This window comes from Phacochoerus africanus, chromosome 8, assembly GCF_016906955.1.
Source record: "Phacochoerus africanus isolate WHEZ1 chromosome 8, ROS_Pafr_v1, whole genome shotgun sequence".
NCBI classification, from domain to species: Eukaryota; Metazoa; Chordata; class Mammalia; order Artiodactyla; family Suidae; genus Phacochoerus; species Phacochoerus africanus.
Genome location: NC_062551.1, coordinates 53,642,398 through 53,664,912, shown reverse-complemented (window position 1 = coordinate 53,664,912; position 22,515 = coordinate 53,642,398). Strand labels below are relative to the sequence as shown.

The 22,515-nt window shown below is 54.6% G+C and overlaps 2 protein-coding genes across 10 annotated transcripts in view; one reads left to right on the top strand and one right to left on the bottom strand.

The window, feature by feature from the left end:
* Positions 1–22,515, top strand: part of LIG1 (DNA ligase 1) — a 64,876-nt gene that overhangs the window by 6,614 nt on the left and 35,747 nt on the right. For 3 of the 8 annotated variants that reach the window (XM_047789856.1, XM_047789854.1, XM_047789853.1), the window contains exon 3: positions 22,016–22,087. In XM_047789856.1, coding sequence (XP_047645812.1) covers positions 22,016–22,087 — 72 coding nt within the window. Of the gene's footprint in view, positions 1–19,344; positions 19,443–19,522; positions 19,660–21,754; positions 21,871–22,015; positions 22,088–22,515 lie in introns of those variants that run through there. The other 5 variants (XM_047789858.1, XM_047789857.1, XM_047789860.1 and 2 more) reach the window with 4 other exon arrangements.
* Positions 1,205–19,234, bottom strand: ZSWIM9 (zinc finger SWIM-type containing 9). Of its 2 annotated transcripts, XM_047789851.1 has the most exons (5): positions 18,978–19,234; positions 17,341–17,616; positions 16,533–16,616; positions 7,539–7,851; positions 1,205–3,708 (listed from the first exon to the last, which is right to left on the bottom strand). In XM_047789851.1, the coding sequence occupies exons 1-5, from the start codon at positions 19,217–19,219 to the stop codon at positions 1,525–1,527; spliced, it is 3,099 nt and encodes a 1,032-aa protein (XP_047645807.1). In that variant the 5' UTR covers positions 19,220–19,234; the 3' UTR covers positions 1,205–1,524. The 2 variants fall into 2 exon arrangements, with proteins under 2 accessions (XP_047645807.1, XP_047645808.1); XM_047789852.1 differs by lacking the exon at positions 16,533–16,616.

Below are 22,515 nucleotides of genomic sequence, written 5' to 3'. Positions count from 1 at the left end.
AGCTCTTAAAATATCTCATATCTTACTTAGGAAGCTGCCCAGGAGGGCAGCCTCCAGGGACTCTACCAGGCCAAGCAAGGGTGCAGCTTTGCTTCATCTTATAGTTCTGTCATTGTCATATGCTACCACAATGCTTGCGAGCAGGTAGAGGCCTAACCATCTCTTCTAGGGCTTCTTCTTAGGATTGAGAGACCCTTTAGAAGCCTCCTGCCCTAAGCAGACCCAGGATTGGGCCACACGCCCATTCTTCAACCAATTACTGGCACAGCGGCCGAGATTGGCATGGACTAGTCATTTGGGGGTGGGATCCAAGGATTTTGGCACGTCGTCACCATGGCACACTGGTCCAGGCGAGGGAGGATGAGGCCTGAGCTACCGTGGAGATGGATTTATGCGGGGCCCCTTCATTCCATCCAGCCCGAGCAGGCCCTGTGGATAGAAGACACGGGGGATTGCTGGACCATTTCAACTTCCCTCTGGGTCTGGGCCTCCCACCATCCGCCACAAGCCAAGAACTCAGCATGAAAACCAAAATAATACTGTTTTATTCCCATCTTGAAGCACAATGGTCCAGACAGTCCCCCCACCCCACTGGAGAGCCCCCAGCACATCCCACCAGCCCCCCGGCGTCCTCCCTTATTCTGCCTCTTGTGGGAATGAAGGCGAATGGGATCCGAGACTCCAGGCTTAGAGAAATCCCCAAATCGCTCTGCTCTCCTTTCCTCCTCCCATACCTTCCCTTCGTCATCTTTTTTCCATCCCTCTCCTCCATCCTTGCCTCCTCCTCCCCTGCCCCATGCCCTCGCCTCGCTCTCCTTGTCCCCATTTCTGCCTCTTTTCTTTTCTCTCTCTCTCTCTTTTTTTAGGGCCACATCCTCGGCATATGGAAGTTCCCGGGCTAGGGGTCCGTTCGGAGCTGCAGCTGCCGGCCTGCAGCACAGCCACAGCCATGCCAGATCCAAGCTGCGTCTGCAACCTACAGCACTGCTCATGGCAGCACCGGCGCCTTCACCCACCGAGCGAGGCCAGGGATTGAACCCCTGTCCTCGGGGATGCTAATTGGGCTCCTGACTGCTGAGCCAAGACAGGAACTCCCATTTCTGCCTCTCTTCTTGTCCTCTCTCTCCTCTGTGTCTGTGTCCCCTTTGTTTTTCCTCCCCTCCATTGTCCCCAGCTCTCCCCCTCCTCCTGCCAGGTTGTCCCCTCCCCCAGCTTGATCCCCATCCTCTGCCTGCCCCTGTCTACACCTCTCCCCGCACATCTCTTCTCCTGAGGGCCCACCGTGGCCTCCACCACCTGCCACCGCTGTGGCTCCGGGACCTCGGAGACCACACTATCCGCTTCCCCTGGGACCCAGAGAAGCAAACTGTGGAGATGAGGTCCCTGGATGCCCCGGGGGGTGGCCGGAGTGACTGGGGTGGCCTTCTTGGCCTCAGCACTGTTATCTTTGGGATCAAAGAGTGCCCTCCTGCAACCTCCAGCACCACTACCGCCGTGGAGGGTGACAGGCAGGGGCTGGCAGGCTCACGGCTCCGGGGCTCGCCCCCAGCAATCCCTGAGCAGGTCCACGTGGAATAAGGCTGCGCCGGTGAGGAGGCGCGCGGCGAAGAGGTGGCGGCAGGGTAGGCGGCGGGCGGCGTGGATGGAGCAGCTGCAGCGCGTCAGGGCTCCGTCCAGGAAGAAGTCCGAGGTGCCGTCCTTCAGGGCAAACCCAGCGCCCGTCCAGTGGAACCCGCGGGTCCCGTGCTGCCGGGCAAAGGCCAGCTCTTCGGCCACCAGCTCGGCCAGCTCTGGCCCGCAGGCCGCTCGGAACTTGGCCAGAGGCTCCCAGTCCACCTCGTCCTCCCCCGACGGGCAGCGAGGCCTCTTTGGTTCCCTTGGGCTTTCTCCACTACCTTCTTGCGTGCCCTCCCCAGCGGCCAGGTACAGCCTCCTCGTCACTGCCCACTGGGGGTCACCCTCCAGCACAGTCCCCGCGGGGGTGCTGCACGGGACTCCATTCCCCAGCCCCAGACAGCCCCCTGCTGGGTCCCCACACTCCATCCCCTGCCCGCCTCTGCTCTGGGAGCCCCCAGACTGGGTGCCCCCTCCATCCCCGTTCTCCAGGCCTGTCGCCCTGGTGTCCCCCAGCTGGACCAGAACCACATCCTCCAGATCCCTTCTTCTCTTGACACCCAACCTCACTCCCCGCTCCTCTCTGGCCTCCGGCCCTCTCGGCCTCCCCTCTCCCCGCAGGGCCTCCCTGTGGTCTCTGTTCTCTCGAACCCATTCCAAGGGCTTCTCCATACGGACCCCCCTCCAGTTTCTGACCTCCAGCCCCCTTCCCTTCTCCGCGTCTGACGGAGGCCCCTTCCACTCTCTGGTTTTCAGCCCACTTGCCTTCTTATCGTGCAACCAGGCCCCCCTCCAGGAGCTCCCGTCCAGGCTCCTGGCCCCCTCGGAGTCAAACCCGGGCCTTCTCCCGCCTGTGGTCTCCAGCACCCGAATCCTTCCCTCCTCCAAGTGGGCTGTTCTCCAGGTAAAGCCTTCTGAGCCTCTCGACCTCTGGTCCTCCCCCGGGGCCTCCCTCCAGGTGTAACCTTCCCGGCCCCAATCCTTCTCACCCTGCAAGGGCCCCCCCCTCCAGTCTCGGATCTCGGGCCCTCTCAAGTGCTCCTTCTCCAACTGGGACCCTCTCCAGACACTCCCCTCTAACCCTCTCACTTGGTTCTCCAGCTGGACCCCTCTCCAGTCTCGAATGTGCAGCCCTCTCCCGTTTTCACTCTCCGCCAGAGCCCCTCCCCGGTCCCTGGTTTCCAGCCCTCGCGCCCATTCCTTCTCTAACTGGGCTTCTCTCCAAACGCTTCCTTCTTTCGGGGCCCCTCCCCAGTCCCGGGTCTCCAGGCCCTTCACCCTCTCGTTCTCCACCCGGGCTCCCTGCCCCGGCTCACCCTCTAGCCAAGTGCCCCCGTCATCGGAGACGTCGGGCGCCGCCTCCCCAGCCGCGTCGGCCCACTGCATGGCCACCAGGTCGCGCAGGCACTGAGCTACGCTGCGTGAGGGGCTCAGGCGGCGCAGCAGGCGCCGGCGGTGGCCGCGCACCAGGGCGCACGCGTCCAGGTCGCGCGCCGCCTCGAAGGCGCGGAAGCGCACCCACATGTCCCGGCGCGGCGCCCAGTTCCGCTCGAAGTAGTCGACGAAGGCGGCCGGGCCGTGGGCGCGCAGCTCCGCCAGCGCCTCGGCGTAGGCGGCGGGCGACGGCGCGCCCGCGAGGCGACATAGGCGCGGCCACAGGCCCGGGTCCTCGCGGCCCGCGCCGCCCAGCTCCTGCGCCTTGCTGAAGAGCGTCTCGAGGCCCTGCGCCCGGCAGATCTGCACGCGCGCGCCGGGCAGCAGCTGGCGCACGGCGGGCAGCTGCGCCGCCACCTCGGGCCCAGCGGTGAGGCAGCGCACGCGGCCCTTGACATCGGGCGCGCTCTGCAGCAGCGAGGCCAGCGCGAAGCGCAGCAGGCTTGGCGTGCCCGGGCGCGCCACGCAGCAGGCGGCCTGGCGCGCGCGGCCCGCGCCATCCACGCACAGCACCGCCAGCAGGTCCAGGGCGCCCTGCAGCCCCGGCAGCCGATCCACCAGGAGCATCCGCGGGAAGCGCCGCAGCAGCGCCCGGGTGCGCGACGTCAGGAAGAACACCGTCTCCACCACCGCCTGGTCCTCCACGAACACCAGCTTCACCTGCGGGCAAGGAGGGGGGTGGGCAGGGAGAGAGGTCAGGAGGCGCCCGGGGGTCGCCCGCCCACGATCTCCCCCTTTCGGGAAAGAGGAATGTATTCATTCGTTCGTAAGTGCGTGCAGGAGGCAGTGCAGGGGAATGGTTCAAAACGTCGGAAGTGGATTGCCTGAGTTTTGGATCCTGGCACCACCATCTAAATGCTGTGTGATTTTTGCCCACTAGGCTGCCTCTCGGAGCCACAGCTTCCCCTACTGGGAGCTGGGCATTCCTTCCGTCCTGCGCTGAGCAGTGGTTCTCAAAGTGTAGGTCCTGGACCGACAGCGTCAGCATCACCTGCTGGGACCTTGACAGGAATGCCTAGTCTCAGGCCCTCCGCAGCCCTGCTGGGTCAGAGATTCCAGGGAGGGGCCCGGCCATCTGCTTTGACAAGCCCTCCAGGGATTCCCACGGAGGCCCACTGGAGTTTGAGAGCCACTGGGCTGGAAGTGAAGTGCGTCGATGGTGGAGCCAGGTTGCCTGGGTTTGAGTCCCCGCCGCACCACTTTCTAACGTTGGGACCTGAGCTCTCTGTGCCTCAGCTTCCGCCTTAACCTCCCTGTTCCCCACTTTCCCCTTCTGGGAAGTGACTATTCATTCCTTTGAAACTGAGCAGGGCCCTGTGGGACCCCTGGGCACACGAGCCTTTCGGTGTCCCCATTTCTTATTTGTAGGGGATAAGCTTCCGCCTCCTCGACCTTCCCTGACTTCCTAGGCAGGTTTACAGGGTGGTGAATCAGGGAGGAGGGGATGCAGAGGTGGGGAGAAGCAGGCGAGAGACAAGAGTGCAGCCTCCGGGCAGGTCCTGGTTCCTCTTCAAGGAATATACATAACAATATCTTTGAGTTCTCCTGCAAAACGAAAACCCCCAACGAGTGGAAAGTATTAGCTACTTAATGGAACATTCTCCACCCCAGAAAGAAGGAGGACCACCAGAACCAGCCCTGGGGCCACTAAATGATGCAAGCTTGCCTCTACCCTGATCCTGCTCTGAGGCCCTATTTTCCACTCCCCAAACTGTAGAACCACCTCCTAATCTCTTCCAAGGGGGGCACAGTCTTTAAGGTATTAGCCTGCTGTGGGTTCCCTTGGCTGGCAAAGCAATTAAAACGATTTTTGGGGTTACCGTCATGGCACAGCGGAAACGAATCCGACTAGGAACCATGAGGCTGCGGGTTCGATCCCTGGCCTTGCTCAGTGGGTTAATGATCCGGTGTTGCTGTGAGCTGTGGTGTGGGTCGCAGACTCGGCTCAGATCCCACGTTGCTGTGGCTGTGGTGTAGGCCGGCTGCTACAGCTCCAATTAGACCCTTAGCCTGGGAACCTCCATATGTGGCGGATGTGGCCCTAAAAAGACAAAAAAAAAAAAAGGTGAGTGATCTGGTCCTTTTGATAGATATTGACAAGCTGTCTTCTGCTGAGATTGTAAACAGTTGACCTTTCAGGATTTTTTTTTTTTTTGGGGGGGGGGCATGTCCAGGGCATGCAGAAGTTCCTGGACCAGAGATTGAATCCATGCCACAGCAGCAGCCTGAGCCATAGAAGTGGCAACGCCAGATCCTTAACCCACTTCACCACAAAGGAACTCCCAGTATTCTTAAAAGTAGCACATTTAGATCACAGTTCATGTTTTTCCAAAAGTGAAACACACACATGAGAGAAGGCCGCCCCATTTCTGTGCAAGATCCCTCTCTGCCCAAAAAGCCAGCTTGCTCTTCTAGTGTTTCTTTATGTGACTACAAGAGGCCTCTAGATTCCTATTTGCTTCATCTTATACATAAAACACATTATGTACACTGTTTTACGCCTCGAAGTTGGAAAGCAGATGGACAAGTTCACCATCGCCCCCTAATGGCAAAAAAGAAAAAAAAACACCCCATGATTCCTAAACTAGCAATTAGGACCAACAGCAGAGTCCTCAAAAGGAATTGGCAGGAGTTTCCTGGTGGCCTGGGAGTTCAGGATCTAGCATTGTCATTGCTGTGGCTGGGCTCATTGCTGTGGCTTGGGTTTGATCCCTGGCCCAGGAACTTCTGCATGTTGAGGGCCCAGCCAAACACAAACCAACCAACCAACAAACGGAATTGCAAACCTGGGCAGGGTGGGAAGTTAAAACAGTGAGTGTGAGGGCAGCTAGATCTCTAAAGCTCCTGCTTCTCCTCAGCCCCTGGGGACTGGAGGGTTATTGTGTGGAGGGGCTAAAACAGAGAGGGTTGCTGGCCCCCTGCCGTGCAGGGGTGGGGTGGTTAGGTCAGTGCATCTTGCTGACCCAATGCCAGCACCCAGCCCTCTTCCCCCACGTGGCTCCAGGAAGCGGGCAGCCTGGCCTTTTCCTGCCGGCCAGCCAAGTGGCTGCAGTTTTCTCAGGGGGATTTGACAGGCCCCAGAGGAAGCACAAAAGATGCTAACAGCTGGCATGCCCCAACATACAAAGCAAGATGCAAAAAAGTGGTACAATATGCCATCTTGCTGGGAGCGGGGCAAGGGGAAAGAAGGTTAAAAATAAACTCATGCAAACTTATCCATATATAGATCTGTGCCGTTTGATACAGAAGCCACTAGCCACATGGGACTGTTGACATTTCCATTAATTGAGTGAAATGAAGAATTCAGGAAACAAGGCCCTGTTACATAGCACAGGGACCTTCAATAATCTGTGAGAAACCATCATAGGAAAGAATATGAAAAAGAATATGTGTGTGTATAACTGAATCACTTTGCTGTACAGCAGAAATTGACACACCACTGTAAATCAACTATACTGCAATCAAAAAGAAAAAAAGAATTCAGTTCCTCAGTCATACCGGCCACATTTCAAGCACTCAATAGCCACAGGAGCTACCCCACTGGACGCTGCAGACAGAGACTGTTCTTAGCATCATAGAAAGTTCCACTGGGAGCTCCCGTTGTGGCTCAGGGGTTAAGGAATCAGACTAGCATCCGTGAGGACGCAGGCTCAATCCCTGGCCTTGCTCAGTGGGTTCAAGATTCAGCATTGCTGTGGCTGTGGTGTAGGCTGGCAGCTGCAGCTCCGATTGGACCCCTAGCCTGGGAAACTCCACCACAGCTCACAGCAAGGCCAGATCCTTAACCCACTGATCGAGGCCAGGGATAGAACCCACACCCTCGTGATTCCTAGTCAGAGTTGTTTCCACTGAGCCAGGACAGGGGCTCCCTTTTTGTGTGTGTGCATTTCCTATTGGCATAGTTCAGTTAAATTTTTTTTTTTAATATTATCTTCCATCACTTTGCATTCTCTCCTTCCTCGCGCCAACCCTTCCGCCAAACCACATTTGCATGCACCTGTCTAGGGTTGGTTTTTCCCGCGACAACTGCAAGGTTGTAGTAGCCAATCACTGCAAGTGGCTGTTTAAATGTTGATTCATTAAAATGATATAACATTTAAAAACTCAGCTCCCCGGTCCTACTGGCCGCACTGCAAGTGCCTACTAAGCCGTGTATGCCAGGTCGCTGCCATGCTGCGCAGTGTAGAATCACCAGGCATTAGCATCATGGCAGAAAGCTCTACTGCCCTAGAGGATGGGCTCTGTGCGAGTAAGGACCCTGTGTCCTGCTGGGGGCTGTCCCTCGCCCCATTCCCCTCAACGCCTTGATAAACACATGCAGAATGAATGAGCGAAGGAATGAATGAAATGTGGGAATATGCATCGGTGGGCGGGTGGTTGGATGGATGGATGGGATGGACGGACGGACGGATGGATGGGTGAACGCGAGTCTTGCGCGCGGCTCTCCCCGCGCCCCCCCCCCCCCGGCCTGCCTCTCGCGAGACCCCCACCTTGGCCTCGGGGTCGGTGCGGAAGAGCCCCTCGAGCACGTGCAGCGCGTCCAGTACGCCGTGGTCGCGGCCCTTGCAGTAGGAGAGCAGGCGGCGCACGTCGGCCGGGGCCACAAACTGCTTGGAGATCTTGTTGGTGGTGCGCACGGGCAGGCAGGCGTTGGCCAGCAGGTGGCCCGGGCGGAAGTAGTAGGCGAACTCGAGCGGGCAGGCCGGGTGCGAGTGGGTCAGCTGGCACTCCGTCACCACGAGGCGGTCCCGCAGCGGGCTCAGCTTGACGATGATGAAGGCCGGGCAGCCGGGCTGGGGGGGCCTGCGGGAGGAACGACCACCGCCGCCGTCACATCACCCTGCTGCCTGCCCTCTCGCGCCTTCCCTCTCTCTCCTGGACTCTCTTTAAGAAGAATTGTGGCAGGCATAGAGAAGAGGGGAGGGCCTCCGGAAGAGGCCAGCCGTGTGACCTTTGGGCAGGTCCCGGGGCCTCAGTTACCTCTTAAAAGGGAGGAGATTATCCCAGTCCTTTTCGCATAGGGTTGTTGTGGGGATTAAAAGAGCTGACTCAGGGAAGGCACTGAGAAACAGGGTCTGAGCCCCATGGGCCGTGGAATTCTCTACCTACCCCCTGCGGCTCTATGAAAAGTGGATGAATGGCTTTTTATATTTACCTCAATCAACTTTAAGAAATAAAACATTTCATATGCTCCTGAATCTGCTTCTGATTTAGCAATGATAACATTGCCAGCTGAGGCCCTCTGTGAACCCTGTCCCAACCAAGTCCCTTCGCTCCTTCTGTCCCCCGAGGTAGCCACGACTCAAGTTAGGTACTTAGCATTCTTACATATGTTATGAACCTATAAACAGTGGAAGACTTGGCACTGGGTTTTAAAATTTTGTACACACAAAAAGGTGGTCCAGGAGTTCCCATCGTGGCTCAGTGGTAACAAACCCAAATAGGATCCATGAGAATGTGGGTTTGATCCCTGGCTTCGCTCAGTGGGTTAAGGATCTGGTGTTGCCATGTGCTGCGGTGTAGGTTGAAGATGCAGCTTGGAGCCCAAGTTGCTGTGGCTCTGGTGCTGGCTGGCAGCTGTAGCTCTGATTTGACCCCTGGTCTGGAAACTTCCATATGCCACCAGGGCAGCCCTAAAAAGCAAAAAACAAAACAAAAAACCCCCCCAAAAACCAAAAATGAAAACCAAAAAAACCAAAAAACAAACAAAAAAAGTGCTCAAATTCATTAGGCATCAAGAGAACACAAATTAAAACACCCTAGAGTGGTATATGCACTTGGGTGTGTGCATACACACACACACACACACACACACACACACACACAGAGGAATATTACTCAGCCATAAAAAAGAATGAAATGATGCCATCTGCAGCAAAATAGATAAGCCTAGAGGTTATCATACTAAATGAAGTAAATCAGATGAAGATAAATATATATATATATATATATATGTGGCATCTAAAAAAAATGATACAAAGGAACTGATTCACAAAACAGAAACAGATTCACAGACTTAGAGAACAAATTTAGGATTACCAAAGGGGGAAGGGGGGGAGGAATTTGGGATTAAACTATACACACTACTATAGATAAAAGAGATAATCAGCAAGGACCTACTTACAACACAGGAAGTGATACTCAATATCTGGTAATGAACTATAAGGGGAAAAAGCCTAAAAAGGAATATATATTTATAGATCTATACACACACACACACACACACACACACACACACACACACACGACAACTGAATCAGTTTGCTGCACACCTGAAACGAACACAGCATTGTAAATCAACTACATATCAAAAAAAAAAAAAAAAAAAAGAAAAGAAAAAAAAACCCTCGGGAGAAGCCACTACCCGCCACCAAATAAAAGAGACTGATAACGTCAGGTGTCCGTGAGGGGGTGGAGCAACCGGAACTCCCATGTGTTGTCGATGGGAGTGTGAAACGGTCCCAGCACTTTTGCAGAAATGCTTGGCAGCATCTACTAAAGCTAAGCACGTGCCCCTTCTGTGAACAGTATTTCCACGCAAGACAAACGCCTGCAGAGAAGCACCAAAAGATGTTTACTAGAATGTTCTTAACACCACCACTCCTATCAGCCAAATACTTGAAACAACCCAGCATCCAACAGGACGGGAAAACAAGTTTTGATATATACCTAAAATATCAATCGCCACTAAGAATGAACACACCGTGGTTATCCGTGGAACGTGGATGATCTCACGCACCTGCTCTATAAAAGAATCCAGACACAGAAAAAGACCTGCCACGTGGTTGCAGTTTATAGAAAACTCAACAGCAGGCAAAGCTAACCTCTGCCGGCAAGGGACAGGATACAGGTTACCCTGAGGGCTTGCCCCTGTGGAGGGCATGGAGGGTGGGGGGCTTCTTGGCACCGGACATGTTCTGCCTCTTGTACTGGGTTCTAGCTACAGGTGCATTTTATTTGGGGAAAATTCATCACGTTGCACACATATTATGTGTGCACTTTATTTGTTTACTTATTTATTTTGTGGTCTTTTTAGGGCCACACCTGCAGCATATGGAAGTTCCCAGGCCAGGGGTCGAATCGCAGTTGTAGCCACCTGCCTACGCCACATCCACTCAGGATCTGAGCCACGTCTGCAACCTACACCACAGCTCACGGCAACACCAGATCCTTAACCCACTGAGCAAGGGCAGGGATCGAACCCTCATCCTCAGGAATACAAGTCGGGTACCTAACAACTGAGCCACAATGGGAACTCCTACGTGTGTACTTTTATAAAGGTGTGTCACACCATTTTAGAAAGGTTTCCTTGGCAACTTTCTGTTTTCTGGCGTGAGAGGGGGCGGCATAACAGCCCCCCAAGGATATTCACATCCTACTCACTGAAGCTGTGCAAATGTCCCTGCATATGGCAAAGGGACTTCTTGAAGATATGATTCAATTCAGTCTCAAGAGGAGGACCTGATGTGGGTCATCCAGATGGGCCCAGTGTGATCACAAGAGTCCTTTCAGGTGGAAGAGGGAGGCAGGAGTGTCAAAGTCAGAGAAGGATGGAAAGAGCCGTGCTGTTGGCTTTGAAAATGGAGGAAGAGGTAGCAAACCAAGAAATGTGGGCACCTCCAGAAGCAGGAGAAGGCAAAGAGACAGAGTCTCCCCCCTAAGCCTCCAGAAGAAACGCAGCCCTGCCAGACACCTCGATTTTAGCCCAGTGATTCCCATGTTGGAGGTCTGACCTTCGGAGGGGTAGGGTCACACATTCGTATTCGTTTTGAGCCACTACATTTGTAGCGCTTTGTTACAGCAACAACAGGGAATGGATGTGAGCATCACACTCCGTCTATGCTTCTGTAGCTTGCTTGTTTTCACTCATCAGCTTTTCAAGACTTTTCTTAAAAAGACAACAACAACAACACAAAGGAGTCCCCCGTGTGGCTCAGCGGTAAGGAACCTGACTGGCATCCATGAGGACGTAGGTTCTATCCTTGGCCCCTCTCAGTGGGTTAAGGATCTGGTGTTGCCTTGAGTTGCAGTGTAGCTCACACATGCAGCCTGGATCCCGTGTTGCTGTGGCTGGCAGCTGTAGCTCCGATTTGACTCGAACCCTAGCCTGGGAACTTCCATATGAGGCAGGTGCGGCCCTAAAAAGAAAGAAAGAAAGAAAAAAGACTTCTCCATCTTGTTCCTTTTTTGGGCTGCCTAATATTCCCCTCCACAGCTCCGCCAATTATTAGGTTGTCTCCCATTCTCACTTCTTATTCACAACGCTTTAGCGAACACTCTCTTACACACCTTCTTTGTGTGTGAGCAAAACTCTGTCTCAGACAGTGGTTTTCAAACTGCAGGGCAGGGCCTGTCACTGGACATCGACTTAGGGAGTTACATCCGCGTGGTAAAAAATGAAAGAGAATTTGAGAAAACTATAGCAGAGTATATTTCTCTGATAAGATTTAAATGGATACCTGCGGTCTGAAAGGTGTTTGCGTTTATTCGTGGGAGGTGACAGCAGCGTGTTTGGTAGGAGGTGTTGTGTTTCTAGGGCAGGGGTTGGCAAACCTGTCCTGCGAAAAGGGCCAGTCAGTAGCTGTGGCTTGTCGCTATATGGCAGACACAGCCAGGGACCATATGTCCATGAATGGGTGTGGCTGTGTGCCAATAAAACTATTTACAAAGATGAGCTGCCGCTTGCATTTGGCCCAAGGGCTCCTAGTTTGCCAAGCCTTGTAACATAGACCATCTGAAGCCTGGCATATAGTTAAGAAGCCTGGCACCTCCAAAATGCTCCCGCACTGTTTCCAAATAGTCCCTGAGGAGGGTAATCCACCTTGAGAACCTCCGGAATAAATACTTAAGAATTGTCTTTAATAAAGCAGAAGGAGGAGTTCCTGTCGTGGCGCGGTGGTTAACGAATCTGACTAGGAACCATGAGGTTGCAGGTTCGATCCCTGGCCTCACTCAGTGGGTTAAGGATCCGGTGTTGCTGTGAGCTCTGGTGTGGGTTGCAGATGCGACTCGGATCCCGTGTCGCTGTGGCTCTGGCGTAGGCCAGTGGCTGCGGCTCCGATGCGACCCCTAGCCTGGGAACCTCCATATGCCACGAGAGTGGCTCAAGAAAAGGGAAAAAGACAAATAAATAAATAAATAAATAAAGCAGCAGGAGATCCTCAACACACCCCCTTTCTCCTTCATGTATGAAATAAAGTAAAATCCAGGAGTCTGACAGATTTTTAAAAATCCACATAGTGTCTGAGATTTTTGTTTAAAGTAACAAAAATAATGCAAAATTAGAAAAATCATTGAGGGAGTTCCCCTTGTGTCTCAGTGGTGACAGATGTGACTAATACCCATGAGGATGCAGGTTTGATTACTGGCCTGGCTCAGTGGGTTAAGGATCCAGTGTTGCCATGAGCTATGGTGTACGTTGAAGATGCGGCTCAGATCTGGTGTGGCTGTGGCTGTGGCGTAGGCTGGTGGTTACAGCTCTGATTCATCCCCTGGCCTGGGAACCTCCATATGCCCCAGGTATGGTCCTACAAAGAAAAAAAAATCATTGAGTGTACGAATCGTTCTAAATAAAATACAAATGTAGAGCCACTATGGTGGTATCAGGTGGAACGAAAAGAAATTCCCAGCATGCACCATTTCTGATCTACAAAAATGGCAAGTGCATGGGGTTCTACTTGGTACATTTCTCTAGAAAAACTCATGGGCTTTTATGAAACTCTCTGGTCTGAATTCTTTGGGCCTGGGTGTTTCAGCAACTAGAACGAGCCCCCAACTCGTGAGAGGTCGCCTCTTCTGGGAAGCCGTGCCTCTCACCGGAGATGAGCACGCCCCCTCTGTGGGGTCCCAGTGTCTTGCACAATGGTCCACGATGGCCTCAACACGCCACCTCTGCCATTTCTCTCCATCTATCTGGGGGAATAACATCACCCTCCACTAACTATAAACGTGGCCAGGAATTTTTGCCCGTTTTGTTTCCTGCTGTATCCTCAGCACCAAGAACAGCTCCTGGCACTTGGGAGATGCTGGGTCACTACATGATGAGTGAATGACTGCATCCTAATGTTTGAACCCAGGCGCCCAGGCACACCTCTCGTCCCATCGAAAGCACCCATCACCAAGTCCTGACTATCACGCCTTCTAAACCCTCCAAACCACCCACTTTTTTCCCTGTGTGACCAACCTACTCTAAGTTTTTTCCCTCTTTACGGAACACCATTCTCCCTTCTTGCACCTATTTTAAAAAATTTTTTTTTTCGCTTTTTTAGGGCCATACCCCTGGCATATAGAGGTGCCCAGGCTAGGGGTCAAATCAGAGCTACAGCTGCTGGCCTACACCACAGCCACAGCAATGCGGGATCCGGGCCGCGTCTGTGACCTACACCACAGCTCATGGCAACGCCGGATCTTTAACCCACTGAGGGAGGTCAGGGATCAAACCCGCAACCTTATGGTTCCTAGTCGGATTCACTTCCACTGCGCCATGACCAGAACTCCTTCTTTTCACCTATTTAACTCCTACTTGTCCTTCACAAATCAGAGCCGGCATCGCCTCCTCCAGGAAGCCCTCCCAGACCATCCCCAGGCGAGGGCAGATTCCATCACATATTGGGGTAGTGATGTGACTGATGCCTAGCTGTGATGAACGCTCTCCACTGAACGCGGAGTGCTCCCACAGAAATCCCGGCATCTAAAACACACACACCCCACACATGGTAGGTGCTCAAAACAAACCAAGAGATGAATGAGCAAACATCATCGTGCCAAGGACCAAAAAGTCCCTGGGGTTGTCAGCCCATTTAACTTTCATGTTCACGACCCATGATGGAAAGAAAGAGGAGCAGAAAGAGAAGGGGAGAGAGAGAGGGAGCTGCATGGTAATTACAAGCACGGGCAGTGTGGTCGAGCGGTATGGGTCCCAGGGCTGGTTTTCCCTCTTTAGCAGCTGTGCTATCTGGGGTAAGCCCCTTAACCTCTCTGCCTCAGTTTTCTCATCTGGAAATTGGGGCTAATAATAATACTGACCTCACAGGGTCACTGAGAGGGTTAAAGAAGAGGACATAAATGGCTAGAAAAGGGGCTGGTGTCTAATAAACAGTTAATCAAAAGTAGCCACTGTTTTCAATCATCTTTTTTTTTTTTTTTTTTTGCTTTTTAGGGCCGTACCCACAGCACATGGAGGTTCCCAGGCTAGAGGTCGAATCGGAGCTACAGCTGCCAGCCTACAGCACAGCCACAGCAACACAGGATCCAAGCCATGTCTGCCACCTACACCACAGCTCACAGCAGCACTGGATCCTTAACCCACTGAGTGAGGCCAGGGATCGAACCTGAAACCTCACGGTTCCTCGTCAGATTCGCTTCCCCTGAGCTACAACGGGAACTCCTCTGTCACCTTTTTTCTTCCAAAAGGACCATGGCTTTGCTTTGCATTCCACTCACTCATTTCCTCATGATCCCTCTGGGTCTTGAGATCTTTGTGGCTTCAAAGGCCGGTGTGTTGGGAGCGGCTGGCAGTCTGGTTCTAGAGGAGGCAGTGCTATGAGAGGCTGGGGAGGAGCGGGGAGAGCTGGGGATCCGTGGGTGTGACGTGGCCGTCACGGTGCAACCTTCAGGAAAGAGGGATGGAGTGGCCGGAAAGACAGCCCTTCTGTGAGGCCCCCGGACCCGCAGCCCAGCCGCCTCCCTGGCCTCCGCTTTCTCTCCCCCAGCCCAGGTCCATCAGGCCCCAGAGGGTCTTCCTACCCCCCAGAGCTTTTCCAGCTCGCCACCTCCGGGGCTCCCCAGTGCCCTAGGATAAAGTCCCAGCATTCCAGCCACACCTCCTGCCTTTTCTCCCGCACTAATTCCCCAGATTCGGACCTCGGTCCCTGGGCTGTGACGCCAGAGAGGCCCTGCCTGAGCCGCTGGAGGGACAGAGAGGCTCAGAAGTGATGGGCCCACATCATCAGCCACCTCCACTCATGAGTTCCCCCCCTGCCCCGCCGAGGACCCTCTCACTGTCCCCCCAGTCACCAGGCCCAAGCCCAAGGCACCGTCCTTGCCCCTGTGCCAGCCTGTACTCTCTTGCCACACCTCCAGTCCCCACCTCCCTCTGCTATTTGTAGAGAGCCAGTGCCTGCATGTAGTATGTGCCGTGTGTTTAAGTCAAATACTGTACATACACAGATATAGAAACAAAAACCTTTCCAGACTCCACTTATGGGTCACCTCTTCCAGGAAGCCCTCCAGGTCCACCTGTAAGCTCTCAGTAGAGCTGGCCACTCCTCTTTCGTCATGCTCCATCTCCCTCGTCAACCTCTTACTACCTCGGGCCATTTCTTTTTTGCCCCCCCCCCCGGGGGGGAATGTCTCTGTCTCCTAGATTAGATCCTGAACCACTCAAGGGCAGGGACCACCGCTCCACAGGCCCTACGTTCTGGGTTCCCATGTACACCGTAGGGGCTCCATAAGTGTCTGTTGCTCTGAATTGGCTTCTGCTAACAAACAGTGCTTCCAGATTGGGCCTAAGCTTCTGGCAAGCTCGGATGTTCTAGGGATCCGGGCTTCTCCAGGTGTTTGATGCTGTTCTGCTTCGGGATCACCAAGTCTGTTTCTAGAACAAGCAGTGCATAAGCTACGGAGAATCTGAATTCTCACATTAAACGTTTAAGTAACGGTGAGTGAGAATGGCCGCTCGCGAGTGCTCACCTGGGCCCCCCTGAAGCATGTGCCTGTCTTGGCTCATTTACTCCTCACCAAACTCCAGCGATCCATACCGTTACTTCTCCCATCTTCCCAGGGAGGAAGCTGAGGCCCGGAAAGGGGACGGCCCTAATTCAACGTCAAGGACGGATCAGTGCTGGGGTCCTGGTTGGTACCCAGGCTGCCGCCCCCCCTGGGCTGTGCTCTTGGCTCTGGAAAGGCTGTCACGGACGGACGCAGCCGCCCCGGGTCCCAGGCACGGGTAGCGCCTCCCTGCACGCAGGCTCACAATAAACTCACAACAAGCCCGCAAGGCAGGTACTGCGATAACCCCCTTGCAGAGAGGAGGAAACCGAGCCTGAGAGATGGGCGGTCCGTGGCCTCAAACCCCACCCAGGAAGTGGTGGAGCGGATCTCAAACAGCCTGCAGGCAGAGTCTCTGTCTTTTTTTTTTTTTTTTTTTGCTTTTTAGGGCTGTTCCCACGGCACATGGAGGTTCCCAGGCTAGGGGTCTAATCCGAGCTGTAGCCGCCGGCCTACACCACAGACACAGCCATATACACCACATCTGCGATCTACACCACAGCTCAGGGCAATGCCCAATCCTTAACCAACTGAGGGAGGCCAGGGATCAAACCTGCGCCACGATGGGACCTCTCAGAGCCTCTGTTCTTAAGCACTTCCCTCTGTCTACAGCCCCATCCAAGGGTCGCCAACTCACATGGGGACAGGGTCCTGACAGGCCAAACAAGGAAGTGGCGAATGCAGAGGTGGAAGGGACCGGGGGGTGTGTGGCAAACCTGAGCGCCAAGTCTCGGTCCCACGGGGGTGGCCGCCTGCCTCCTGGGAATGAGGTCTCGGCGTCTGTCCTTGGAAACCCCACACTGCATGGGAATGTTCGGGGTTTAAAACTGGGGTCAGTTAAAACACCCCCGGCCACCTGGAGACCTTTCCTAGCCCTCTTGGATTTCTCAAGCTGCTTGTGGCATTACACTTGGAGGGAACCAGCCTTGAGTTTGTTCAAGGAATGTCAGTCTTCCGTCCAGTAAGAAAGTTCTAGAAGAGCGAGGAATTTGCCTTGCTAAACCCCCCATCGCCCCCAAGTGAAAGATCCCTAGCTCCCAGCAGGGGACCTGGCCTTGTATCTCCTGAATGGATGGATTTTTTTTCTATTTTTATCCTGTGGTTTTCTCTGCAGCCCAGACTCTAATCTCTCTGTAGGTGTCCAAAATCTGGCTCTCATCTGTTTCTCCTGGCTGTTTGGTGTCTTTGGCACTAAGTCTCCATGTTTCTGGAATTTTCTTTATGTCATGTGTGCGTGTGTGTCCACCTGGCTCTCTGCCTCTGCGTGGCTCTTTATTATAAAGTCTGTAACTGGAGCCCACCCGCTAAAGGTGTGCGCCTTTGTCCCTCTGGGAACCCGCTGTCTCTGTCTCAGGAAGCTTCCCTCCTGACTCCCTCGGCCTCTCTTCACCGTGTATTTAGGGGCTTTCTTTGGGATCGCTGCCCTCCCAGTCTGGGGGGGGGGGAGGGGGCTCGGGGCCTCCCCCTCCCCCTGGCGGCCCCTCCCCCCAGCACCCCGCAGGGCAGGCGGCTCAGCTCACGCACCCCACGGCGGGCCGGCTGGGCGCGCGCACGTCCTTGCACACCAGCCGCACGTAGCTGTACTTGAGCACGTCGATGAGCGTGTAGAGCGGGGGCGCGCTGGCCCAGCGGCAGCGTGCCAGGTGCATGGAGCTCTTGACGAAGAAGAGCGCCAGCCGCTGCTGGCACCAGGCGTCGAAGAAGCGGCTGAACTCGGCCCAGGAGAAGAAGGCCCTCTCCCGCAGCTCCTGCTCCTCCTGCCCCGCCGCCGTGCCGGGAGGGGGCTCCATCCTGGGGTGCCTGAGTGGGAGGGGCAGGGAGGACACGTGGAGATCAGATCCATCCCCACCCGAGGGGGCCCTCTTCCTCCACTCTGCGCCTGCTCTTCAGGGCTGATGCCTCAATCCAGGTGGGGCCTGGGGCGGGATAGTCCCGTTAATCTCTAGATATGAACCTCCACCCCATTTCTGGCTTCCTCCCACCGCGTGTTTTATTCTTGGGACAACTGGAACCTTTCATCCTGATCCTAACGCCAACGCCGGTCCCCTTCTCCACGGGTGTGACCCCCACCCCCACCCCCGTACAATTAAGGTCCCTCTCCCAAAATAGGACCCTTAAACTCAGTCGCGGACGCCTCCTCAAATGTGTTCTCAGCTTCCAGGTAGGATCTCCTCGCCTTCCAGATATGCCTCCCACATTTGGCGGCAGCCTCTAGTGCCTCCGTTCCCATAGAAATACCCTCCCCCGCCCCATGTGCCTACATTTGGGCTGTAAGCCACATCCAGCTTGTCCCCCCTCTAAAGATGTTCCATCTCCAGATTTGCTCTGCCCATCCAGTTATGGGTTCATTGTCCCCAGTCATACTCTTTTTCTTTTTTTTTCTTTTTAATGGCCGCACTGGTGGCATATGGAGGTTCCTAGGCTAGGGGTCCAATCCGAGCTGTAGCCACCGGCCTACGCCACAGCAACACGGGATCCAAGCCGCTTCTGCGACCTACACCACAGCTCACAGCAACGCGGGATCCTTAATCCATTGAGCAAGGCCAGGGATGGAACCCACGGCCTCATGGTTCCTAGTCGGGTTCGTTAACGCGCTGAGCCACAACAAGAACTCTGCTAGTCATATTCTTCATGCATCTGTGGCTCCCTCCTCCCCAGATGTGTCTCAGATACTAGGCAGCTATTGCCCCTCTCCTGGATGGGACCCCTATGGGTTGCCATATCCAGCTGTGGAGGTGCCCCCGTATCCAGACGTCCTCCCCACATCTAGTATGGACCCTCTGCCTACAGGTGTGTGCCCCATTCACTTGTGGCCAATTCTCAGAAGTGTCACCAATATTCATCTGTGGTCTCTTCCTGCCCAGATGCACCGCCCAGCCCAGTTGTGGCCCCCTCCTCCCATTTACAGTTCCCGTGCTCCCCAAATATGGGTCCTCATCCTAGACATGGCCCGTTGTCCTTAGATGGGCTTTATCACCCCAGATGCTCCCCCACGTCCAGCTTCGCCTCCCCCCTTGGGCAGCCCCTCCCAGCGTGCTCCTGTCTCCCCAATCCCTCCCAGCCCCGCCCGCCTGGGCACCTCCCATCCAGGCTGTCCCACCCAGCTGTGCCTCTCCCCTCCCCCAGATGTGCACCCTTCCCGCCCCTCCCCAATCACCTACCCGCCCCGGAGCGGCGTCCACCTCCCACAATGCCCCGCGCCGAGGCCCGGCCCGGCCCTTGCTCCCGGGATGCCCCGCGCGGCCTCCCGCCTCTCTTCCCGCCGTGCCTCGCGAAGCAGCTGCCACCGAAGCTCCCTTTTCTTGCTGGTCACTCCTTGGACCCGCAGCCGCACCCACTCATTCAGTACAAGAGGAGGCTCGGGGCCGTTTCCCAGCGTGCTCTGCGGGAGGGCTAGCCCCATTTCACCCCCTTCCTTGCGGTCTCGCGGCCAAGAAACTACAACTCCCAGGACCCTCTGCGCGACGGCGGCGCGGCCGTCGCCCGGGCTCCGCCCCTCAGCTCGGCCCCGCCCCCGGCCGTAGAAGTCTGCGCGCGAACTCTGTGGCGCGAATTTGGTAGTGCAGTGTAGCGCCCTGCGGTTCCGGGTGTGACGCTCTGGCCAGCGGTGTCTGGCCCGGAGAGAGGCAAGTGGAGTCGTCCGTGCGGGGCTTCAGGGCTGGGGGATGGCGCGCGTGTAGTAAACTCAGAGTTCATGTCTTCGCAGCGTCGGTCAGCTGCAGTGGAGCGGACGTGGGGAGACGGTGAGGCGGCCAGGAGCGCGCTGTGGAGGGGAGAGCGCGGGCAACGGGCCGCTCGAGGGGGCGGGGCAGCATCTGTCGGAGGTTCAGGGGCAGGTAGAAGGTAGGTGAGGCCTGGAGCCCCTGGACTGAACCGGCTCTGAGGAGAGGCCTGGAGGGGCGGGACCACATGGAAGGGCGTGTCTTTAGAGGGATGGGGGCGGGGAGAGGCTGTCGGTGGGCGGGGTCATCTGGAAGTTGGACTTGCGGGGCGGGGCCGGGGGAGGCGGGCCCACCTGGAAGGGGTGGGGCTAGGGAAAAGTTTAATGGAAATGTTGAAAGCGGAGTTTCCGTCGCGGAAACGAATCCGGCTAGGAACCATGGAGTTGCGGGTTCGATCCCTGGCGTCGCAGACGCGGCTCGGTGGCTCGACTGTGGCATAGGCCGGCAGCGTCAATTAGACCCCTAGCATATGGGAACCTCCATATGCTGTGGGGGCGGCCCTAAAAAAAAAAGCAAACAAAAAAAGGACGGGGCCAGCTTTAAAGGCTGAACCCAGGTAGATGGGTGGGGTCAGGGGGAAGTCAATGGTAAGATTGAGGCAAAGGCCTAATGGGCTAAGGCCTTATGAAAGGTCAGGAACTTTCTGGAGGGCCCTGCAAGGAGGCGGCCCAAGGCCTGGGAGGGAGTGGGGCTCAGGGGAGAGTAGTTGAAAGGTCTGAGCTTATCATTGCCCAATGGCTTATCATTGCCTGAGGGCCGGAGAGGCCTGAGGAGGGAAGAGAGAAGTCTGGGAGAGCTTCAAGGGTAACGGGGTGGGCACTTGGCAGGGAGGGGCATTTGGAAAGGGGAGCTGGCTTGGAAGGGGGAGGAGAGACAGCAGAAAATGGGATTATGGCCGTCACTCCTTGGCCACCGTTTCAGCCCATTTGAACCTCTGACTTATTAGGCAGCCTGAGAAGAAGGCACGAGGGAAAGGCAGGAAGGATGTGTTGAGTTGAGTAAGACCGTAAGACCTTAATTTTAGGACCCCTGGGCCTGCAGATCTCCCCCTCCATCCCCAGGGCTTCTGACCCTGGGAGAGGGATAGGGATGTTTTTTGTTTCTTTGTTTGTTTTGTTTTTTGTCTTTTTGCCTTTTTAGGGCCACACCTTTGGGGCACATGGAGGTTCCCAGTTTAGGAGTCTAATCGGAGCTGTTGCTGCTCGCCTACATCACAGCCACAGCAATGCCAGATCCGAGCCTCGTCCGCAACCTACACCACAGCTCACGGCAATGCCAGATACTTAACCCACTGAGCAAGGCCAGGGATCAAACCCACAACCTCATGGTTCCTAGTCGGACTCGTTTCTGCTGCGCCACAATGGGAACTCTGGGGTAGGGATGTTTTAAATGCGAATCCAGATAGTTCTCAGAACTGGAACCCTCCGTTTCTGGTGTCTGTCATTGACTGGTTGTGTGGCCCTGACCAGGGCACTGTCCCTCTCCTGTCTCTGCTTCCTGAGTTGTCTTTTAGGGGACGCAGAGCTGTTTGATCCTCGGCACAAAGGAGAGTAGCATATTCAGGAGAAAGGTATAAAATATTTCACAGGAGTTCCCATCTTGGCTCAGCAGAAATGAATCCGACTAGTATTCATGAGGATGTGAGTTTAATCCCTGGCCCAGCTCAGTGGGTTAAGGATCCAGCATTGCTGTGAGCTGTGGTGAAGGTCAGCAGCTGCAGCTCCAATTCAACCCCTAGCCTGGGATCCTCCATATGCCATGGGTGCAGCCCTAGAAACACATACACACACAAATAAAATATTTCAGTCTAGTGCATTCTCCAGTGGAATGGAATTCAGTAATTAAATGCATCATATGACAGTTTGTTTACCCATTCACCCTTGAAGGACCATTATAAATACGCAGGGGGTACATTCCTTCAAGGCTTTAGAAAGAGAAAAAAAGATTAGCTCACACACAGGTGGTTGGTCTGGCTCAGCACCTGGGAAGATCTTTGAAGGGCTCCTGGGCCTCATAGGAAGAGAGGCCTTTCTCCCTGTCTTCAGAGTGGACATTCTTTCTTCTTCTTCTTCTTATTTTGTTTTTTTAGGGCTGCACTTGCAGCATATGGAAGTTCCCAGGCCAGGAGCCCACAGCCACATTGGATCCTTAACCCACTGAGCGAAGCCAGGGATCAAACCTGCATCTTCATGGATGCCAGTCAGATTCGTTTCCACTAAGCCACGATGAGAACTCCCCAGAGTGGACATTTTTTCCTTGTGGGAAATGCGGGATCATCTTTAGTGGCGGAGGCCGACGTATGTGGTGGACAGGCCCGGAGGAGGCTGACCCGGTTAGCATAGAGTTCCAGCCCACTTGTGTAGATGCTGCAGCCATTCTCACACCTCGGCATGTGAAGCTTTCCCTAGTTAGACGGGTAGGTGTCTGGATCTCTGCGCAGTCAGAATCCTCACTGAGTATTTGGATGTCTGTTTCAGGAACAGCCGACCGAGAAGAGGAGGCCGAGAGGGGAGGGAGAATTCTGACGCCATCATGCAGCGAAGTATCATGTAAGGACCCTCACCGTCCTACCACCTCCAGGCTCCCCTTTCCTCTCTCTAATGCTGTGCCTTTTCTTTTTTTTTTTTCTATATTAAAATTGTTATATTATGCAACTAAAATTTATAAAGAAGAAAGCCTTATATACCATTAAATATTTTATATAGCATAATAAAAAGAATAGCTTAACTGGTAAGAATAACAAAAATAATATACCCTCTGAAAATAAGTAAAATATAAAATGCATAAATTGGTTAAAAAACAGTGTAACTATATAAACATGTCCTCACAGTTTGTTACATCTTCTTGATTCTTCAGTATAGGCATTACACCATTCTAGGTGATGTGATAAACAAGACATTATAGACCTTACATTGTACCATGGAGAGAAATGGTTATTAATAATACAGTTGTAGAACAGTATTATTTAATTATAATT